The 8,266-nt window shown below is 50.6% G+C and overlaps 1 protein-coding gene across 1 annotated transcript in view; it reads left to right on the top strand.

Moving 5' to 3' along the window:
* Positions 1-1,607: 1,607 nt before the first annotated feature.
* NPHS2 (nephrosis 2, idiopathic, steroid-resistant (podocin)) overlaps positions 1,608-8,266 on the top strand; it is a 7,074-nt gene continuing 415 nt past the window's right edge. Inside the window, exons 1-7 of the mRNA XM_009699441.1 lie at positions 1,608-1,884; positions 3,488-3,591; positions 4,508-4,580; positions 4,870-4,952; positions 5,795-5,998; positions 6,722-6,777; positions 7,608-7,686. Coding sequence (XP_009697743.1) covers positions 1,608-1,884; positions 3,488-3,591; positions 4,508-4,580; positions 4,870-4,952; positions 5,795-5,998; positions 6,722-6,777; positions 7,608-7,686 — 876 coding nt within the window. The remainder of the gene's footprint in view (positions 1,885-3,487; positions 3,592-4,507; positions 4,581-4,869; positions 4,953-5,794; positions 5,999-6,721; positions 6,778-7,607; positions 7,687-8,266) is intronic.

Genomic DNA, 8,266 nt, shown 5'->3' on the forward strand with positions numbered 1-8,266 from the left:
AGGTTGCAAACCCATCAGCACGTGCTCTCAAAGCGTCTCCCCTGTCCTGAGGTAGCGACCAAAAACATCCCCCGGGGACGGAGGAGTCCGGACCCACTAGTTGAATTAAACATCAGACAAAACCAGAAAGCTGCAGGTTTGTAGGTGAGAAATACGCCACGTGCTTTCGACCAGAAGTCAGCCAGGGTCCGTGCTGCCAGGCCAAAACCAGACCTGAGCTGCTGTTTACTGCTCCTGCTTAAAATGCTACCTGCCTTTTCAGCAGCTGGAGCCCATCTCCCCCTGCCCCACGTTGGCCAATTGATAAACACAAAAGTTTCTGGAGCACCTCCAAACCAAATACAGACACTGCATGAATTTATAAATTACATCCCATTTCCACCCAACTTTTCTCTGCCTTTAGCCCTCTCCATCCATCACTTCCCTGGTGACGTGCTAAGGAGGCACCCAGCACAACAGAACAGAGAAAGCAGGGAGTTGGTGCCCCTGCCCTCCCTGCCTGCAATATCCTGACTCCAGATGGTCCACAAGTCTCCAATAAAAGAGGAATCCGTGAAAAAACAAGAGCAGCACCTCCCTGGGTGGCTTCGTGGCTCCCTCCAGCCGCTCCTCCACACCAGAGACAGGGCATCCCTGAGCTCAGCACTGCCTCGTTGACAGGGAAGTCACTGGTTTATGTTCCAGCCTTGTCTTGCTGTAGTATGATTTCTAGCCAGATGCTGGTTTCTTTAATACAGTCAGTGAATTTGAAATACTTTAAAAGTGTTTCTTGCAGAGATTTCCACAGCTGTCACCGTGGGCTCTGCAGCATGAAGAGAAAAAGCTCCTATGTTTGCTCTGCCACGCTTCTCCTGTGGAAAACTACAGAGGCATTTAGGCACAAACTCCTTTGGCACTTTAGAAGACAGATTCAACAGCTCTAAACCTGCAATAGCCTCCATGCTTTGCACCCATTCAGGGAAGTTGATGGCTGAACTGGGACCAGCTAATTTCCCTCCTTGCTAAAATGTGACATGATCCTAGAGAGAGGGAGTTTGCTGCCGACATCCCACCGCTGTGCCAGATGAAGCGTTTCTAGAGAGTAGACCAGTGTGAGATGCCACTCACCCAGCCGTTCTCCGCAACACCCCTTGCAAACACTCCTGAGTTAAGCCACTGGTCTCACTAGTAAAGGTTTTTCAGCCTGGTGCTTATTGTTCTGGGCCACTCTCAACAGCTGAGGTCTTCAGAGCCACGCGCCTAACACTTACTTTTAGGTTACTTTTCAATAGCTTTGCAGAAACCATCTACTAAAAATCATCTGAGTACTTTTGATTGTATTTTATTTCCAAAGGCAGGAAGATACAAACGGAATGTCCTCCTGGAGTCCACCCTGTCCAGGTCGAGCCTTCCTTTCCCATCTCTACAGCAGTGTGCGATGAGAGCAGAGCAGCTTGCTCACTTCACTGTCCATTATGCCTGACAAGCCTGTGATAAACTTGAAACAAGCCTTCTTGATCTGACACCTCCCCTTTTCTCCTCCCCTGCCTGGTTTTCCTGCCTGCAGCAATAAATGCAAGCGCAAATTCATCCGACTCCCACAGGCATCCACATGGTCCTTGGCACAGATGAAGATGGATAAGAGATCTCGGAGCTCTTCCAGGGAGTCTCATAGGAGACGCAGAGAGTCCCCAGCTACACAGAACAAACGAGAGAAGAGGGAAAGCAGCAGAGAAGCCAGCAAAGGAAAGGGAGACATAAAGCAGGAGAGAGCAAAGGAGCTCAAGAGCACCACAGGCACTGATGGTAGGGTGCACACATCCACAGTGGTGGATGTGGATGATGTGATATCTGAAGAAGAAATGGAGGCAGTGGCGTTGCTGGACAGCGAGCAGCAAGAGGAAGGTATGGCTTATAGAAGGGAAGGGGCCAGAAAGCTACGGGCTCTTTGATCCTGTGTGGGTCACGGTATGACTCTGCTCTCTGCACGGTGTCATCACACCTGCCTCGCACAGATGTGGTTATCCTCAGGACAGGATTTGGGAGACTCCAGCCGGCCTCCTAGCCAGCTTCTACAGTCAGTGCTGCAGGCTGATCAGCACTGTCTAGCAAAGCAATGAGCTTGGCAGCAAGCAGTTACATCCCCGGCATCCTTCATGCTTCAGCTTGCTACTCCCATGTTCTATTCATGCTCTATTCTCTTCCTTTTCTCACTTGCCCTTCTTTAGGTGGATGGACTTAGCCTTAATGCCAGTTCATAGCCCAAAGGACTGCACTGCAGGGAAGAACTGCACTTGAGGTGCACATTCATAGCTCCCCTTCTGGATAACCTTTAAGAGCAGCTCCTCTCCAGGCCATATGTTTGTTAGGCAGATTCCCAGCCTGCCACGACAGGAGGGAGCATGGTGAGTCTTTTGGCAAGATAGCTGGGCCTCTTTGGACCCAGCACCACCACAAGCATGGCAGATGTGTATTGCAGGAGCCAGCACCACTTGTCTGCTTCCGTGCCAGCAGCTCTGCTGCCCTGGAGTAACACAAAGGTTCAGACTTGCTCCTGCCTCTCTGGGAAGTAATTTTTCACAGCTGCCTCTTTCTGCCTTAATTACAGGAACCCCAGCTAGCGAGTGGTGCTGTGGAGCTCCAGCAATCATGCAGGTTCTTGGGATCTGAACGTCCCTCAGGAGCTGCTGGCTCTGCAGAGAGTTCCAAAGGCAAAGGGGCAGGAATGGAAGGAGTAGAAAGGATTCAAAATGGGAGGGATGCAGGATGCTAACTTCACTGCTGGAAAACATGGTCCCTCCTCTGGGTCTAGGTACACCCAGAAGTAATCTATCTATTTTCATGCCATACCTGCAGATTTTCCTGCGGGCAGGAGCACAACAAAGGGCAGCCAGTTCAAGATGGCCCACACTCACTTTGGGGAGATGTAGAGGGTAATATTCTGTCAGCCTGCAGCACCTGGGTGTGACTGCTGTAGAGCACAGGGAGATTTCAGCGGCACAAGTGGCTTGGTCCCACCACATTAGGATTTTAGTTGCGTCTCAGCTCCCTATTCCAAAAGAACCTGAAACTCTGATAAGGAAGGGCACTTCAGGCTGTGCATGTTGAAAGTTACCTCTTATTTACAATCTTTCTCTTTGCCATTAGCTTATCTTTGCAGATAAACTTCTGGGATCCCAGCTCAGCCAACAAGTCACCCATTCCAAGCCTTTGCACGCTGCTTGGTAGCCACAGGTCTTCACGCTCTCTAGTCAAGGCACTATAGAGAAGCATGGTTCAATTTCTGCCAGTAAAGCAGGGACAAAATCTGTCAGTCCACCCTGGCAGCTCCTGGCCACCTGGGGCAAGGAATATTTTTTAACACAGCTCCAGAGAGAACCAAATGGTTTGCATGCACTGGGTCTAGGCAAAGGACAACACTGAAGATGATCTGTGCAGGCACTTGACGGGCCATCAGTATTTTGGGAGCAGTCCTCTCCTAACACAGTCATGTTGGATTTCTCCCTAGGTGTAAAGTCTCCAGGTCTGGGCATCTGTGAGTGGCTTCTGACCATCTTGTCTTTCCTGTTCGTCATAATGACCTTCCCCATTTCTGTCTGGTTCTGCATGAAGGTGAGAATAGTTGTGAGGAGGCCTCTCTAGGTTTAGCATTTGGTGTCTGATGTGGATGTATGTAGCCCACTGGTTCAGCGTGTGTCGGACACGAGCTTTTTTGCTCTAAGGCCCAATTTACACTTCTTCGACTCATCATTAATTTTTGACTTAAGCTTTATCACGTGTTGCTGCTGCAGAGGGCTGCACAGGGGTCCAACGACCGCCTATCAAATACCCCTGCTGCAATATCAGCAGGCAGGGGCTTAGGTTTCTCTTTTTGGAAAACAAATTGAAGGTCTGTTCACTTGCAAACATAATCTTCAGCCTACCCAGCCCAGAGATGGCTGCATTGCAGCAGCAGGGTAAATAGGTTTTGCATTACAAATTTTGAGAGATTGATCTCTCCATTAATAGCAGATTTTCCCCTCTTCCTTCCCTTTTGTCAGATTTATAGCATGGCTACAAGTAGGCATATTTTGATTCCCACTTCCCAGGAAATTTCACGTGCATCTTGTTCTGAATGAGAGCGTCAGTATTATCGCTCAGATCTTACATGTGTGAGCACATGCACACATGGTTCCCTTGGAGGCAAACAGCCAACATGGAAAATTTTATCTCAGGGTGTTTAAGTTTGGCCAAGCTATAAGGAAGCAGAATGCCGGCCTCATGCTGGGAAGCCCCGGGCAGCTCTAACACGGGCTGCTCTCACCAAATCTCGGGTTGCCACGGGACTACTCATATGCTGCTCATATACAAGGCCAGCCAGGTTCTGGGCCAGGTTCTCCACTTGGGTAAAGGGACTCGGTGACAGGTGATGCCACTAGCTCACACCTGCTGAAATCCTCCCCAGAACAGACTTCCTCCTGTACCAGTGAGGCCCCTTGCCCCACTCCTACACCTTTCTCTCCAGCCTGGCTTTTCTTTCCCTCTACAGGTAGTCCGGGAGTACGAGAGGGCCATTGTTTTCCGACTTGGGCGTCTCCTTCCCGGCAGAGCCAGAGGACCTGGTAAGATGTTTACTGAACTCCCCCCAGCTATGTCCCTCCTCTTCTTCATGCTCTACCAAAGCTCACATGCTGGTGCCCTCCAAGTAGGCACAGCCAGACAGGAGATGGGATGTCTTTGCTCCCTTCCTCTTAGGCTTTTTTCCATCACAGAAGTAGCCTCAGAATTTGGGCCTAAGTATTGCTGTTCCTTTCTAGTTCTGCATGCCCAACCCTCCTCTGTCCCCCAGAGCAGGAGAGGCAATTTCCATGGTCCTGATGATCACCAGCTGCCTTTCTCTTCCTCCCACAGGCCTTTTCTTTTTCCTTCCCTGTCTGGACACATATCATAAGGTAGACCTCCGCCTCAAAACCCTAGAGATCCCCTTCCATCAGGTATGGCTGGCATCTTCTCTCTGTATTCATTTTTGGGTTTCTTTATCATTACATCTCCCTGTGACTGGTCACGTGCTTCATGACAGCTCTGATTTTGCCTTGATGTTAAGAAAGCAGCTAATGCTTAAGAAAGTGATTCTGGTCCCAGGTCACACAGCAGCAAGTCATTAGCCATAAGATACTGTTCGGCACTGCCCGTTCTCAGGATCTCGTTGCAAATCTTACATTGGGCCTTCTTTGCAAAGGCCCAGCTCCTGGATTCCTGTGCATGTACGAGAAGTCCCCCTTGTCTCCCTGCTGTTATATTTCCAGCCTTCATCCCTGCATAGAAAAGTTTGAAAAAACACCTCAGAGTAACCCTAACACCTCAGAAAACGGAAGGCCAAAAATTCAGCCCCTCTTCTCCTTTTGGGAATTCTTGTCTGTGCTGTTGCAGTGGCAGGGGGACTGTCCTTATCTGGTACTGTCTCCAGGCTCATCCCCAGGGTGTACAGCAAATCCTTCTGGAGGTACAAGAACCGAGCACACACCTCGGGATGCAGCCTGTGCTCCCAGAACAGGAATGGACCAGGCTGTAGTGAGCAGGGAAACAGCACAGGATGATGAGCTACTCACAGTCCCTAGCTCAGCCGCTGTATGGAGGAGACAGACACAAAGATGCAGCTCATGGAACTGAGATCCAGAGGTTATACAGTTTGCCCAAGGTCAGCCAGTAGCAGAGGTGGAAACTACAAAGACTTAACCATCCAGCTAGTCTTCATCATTCTCTTAATTGTGTGCTTCTCTGTGCTCCCTGAAAGCTGTCAAAACCAGCTCTGTCTCCCCTAATGTCTTCTGCTTAGGTGGTGACCAAAGACATGGTTACCTTGGAGATAGATGCTGTCTGCTACTATCGGTTGGAGAACGCCTCTCTTCTCCTCACCACCCTGACCAGCATCTCCAGTGCCATCCAGCTGCTGGTGCAGACCACCACGAAGCGCCTCCTAGCACATCGAGCCTTCTCTGAACTCCTCTTGGAGAGGAAGAGCATCAGCCAGGAGATAAAGGTGCTTCTACGGGGGGAGAAAGCAGAGCAAGGGGTGAACTGAGATTCCACAAAGAAGCTCAGGTGATCAGTCCCTCAAAATCACAGACGCTGGTTTGCAGAAGGGTGCAAAACCAACTTGTATCTCCTTCACAGAAAAATGGGAGATTTTTCTTCTGTTTGTTTTTTGACTCGGATCACTTTAGGGGAAGGATATACAGTGTGGGCCCCACAGGCAGCCATGGTGAGTAACAGACAGTATGGTGTGAGGGGCATAAAGGAACCACTTAGACCGGCCTCATCAGTGCTTTGTGATACCCCAGCTTCAGTACTTACCCCAGGGAGGAGATTCTCATACGAAATGTGTTCTGCAGCCTGAGTGAGTTGCCATAAACCCAGTACACATGGGATCTCCACCAGCAGGTCTTTGCGGCCATGACACAGGTACATGATGATACCAGTCAGGAACTGAATGTTTCCTATGGAACTGAGCTGGTTCCACACTTGAACCAGTATGGACTAGTTAAATTGTACGAAACTCCTGGGGCAAACACAAATTGGAAATGAGGGAAGTAATTTTATTTCTGGGAGGCTTCACACAATAGCACATAAAAATGACTAAATCTGCCTTACAGTCCTGCAGTTAACGGCCTGAATTAACCTCCTTGCACTGTCTTACTCCCTGTAAGGGGCCTAAGGCAGGGCTGGTGTTCTCCCCATGCTCTAAAAATCTTCCTCTTCACAGGTGGCTTTGGATGCGGTCACAGGCTGCTGGGGGATCAAAGTGGAGAGAACAGAAATGTAGGTAGGAAATGCTGGTAGAGGGAAATTCCCTGGCCCTTTGCAAGTACCTGTCCTGCCCTGCTCACTGCTGCCTGCTCCTTTTCGTGCTTTGTCTCTGGCTCCGTCCCTGCGGCTCTGCTGCAGAAGGTAGAGCCTCACCCCTCGCCTTCCTGTTTTCCCTGGCCCTTTCAAGCCTCTGCCTCAGGTAAAACTTCCACATGCGAAGACTGAGCTTGCTCCTGCACCGACATTCAGGGCAGGATCCTTAGCTGGGATCTCATCACCATTTCACCGCTGCTGCAGGCAGAGTTTGCACCCACTTCTGGCAGCCCAAGAGTCACAGCAGGCACTGAACCCTCTGTGTCCCACTCTAGATCAAAGCACTGCTTGGGATGGGCTCGTCACTCAGGAGCCCGTGCAGAAAAGTGGGACACGCTCATCACATAAAGGGCCATGGAAGAGAGAGTCAAGTGGTGAATGAGTAAATCTGAGCAGAAGGAACCTCCCACGCCTGTCTTGAGACCACACTCCCAGTGGAGTCTCTGATGTCTCACAAAGAGTTAGCTTAGACTTAGGCCTCAGAGGCACAAGGAGAAGGAGGTCTGTCTGCGGCCTAGTGATCACGCAAGCCTGGTCATTAGAAAACCAGGCTGGAAAAGAAGGATGGGAAGGGAGGGAGGAGACTAAAGTGAGACAGACACACAAAGGAGGACACCCAGGGAGCAAAGAACATGAGTGAAAAAGCTCTGCAGAGACTGACTGATGAGCCCATTCCAAGCCTCAGATTGACAATCTAGTACTAGGCCAGAGCCTAGAACCCAGCTAATCCCTGTCCCTTACTATCACAGCAACAACGTGCAGCTGCCTGCTGAAGTCCAGCAGTCCCTGGCTGTGGAAGCGGAGGCCCAGAGACAGGCCAGAGTGCGGGTATGCCAACCCTGAATACCTCCCATCTCCTTCCAAAGCATCCCTGCTTCCTTTCCCAGGTTTGAGTTCCCTGGGACATGCCACCCTAGGGTACAGCTCTGGGAAGATGTGTCTCCTTTAATTCCTGTTCAAGAGCTGTGTCTAGCAAGGGGAGGTGCAGCAAGAGTCTGGGCCAACCCAGTGGAGTGCCAGATCTGGTACCCGGCCAACAGGTAGGACAGAAAGACACAGAAAGAAGTCTGGTGTTATCCCCGGCCCCACAGTGATGCCCATGGGGATCGCTTCCTCAGGGTTTCACCCTCCTCTAGGAGCCCAGGACAGGGCTGTCACTACTGTCACGTATCCTGCACCTTGCTCAGCCCAGGCTGGTCTCCATCCCTTGCACTGAGCTGCTCAAGAGCCTGGATAATGTTGATATCCAAGCACGTACCCTGGGGGCTGCCCTCTCCCATGCTTTTGCAGCAAGGGTATGCCCAATTGTGAGCCCCGATGGGCCTAGTAAAAACAAGTTAGACGCGAGCTCCCAAACTTTTGGGAGCATCAAGAGGTCTAGTATATGCTGTGGTCTTCAGAGAGCAGG

This window comes from Cariama cristata, unplaced genomic scaffold, assembly GCF_000690535.1.
Source record: "Cariama cristata isolate BGI_N322 unplaced genomic scaffold, ASM69053v1 scaffold4094, whole genome shotgun sequence".
Lineage (NCBI taxonomy): Eukaryota > Metazoa > Chordata > Aves > Cariamiformes > Cariamidae > Cariama > Cariama cristata.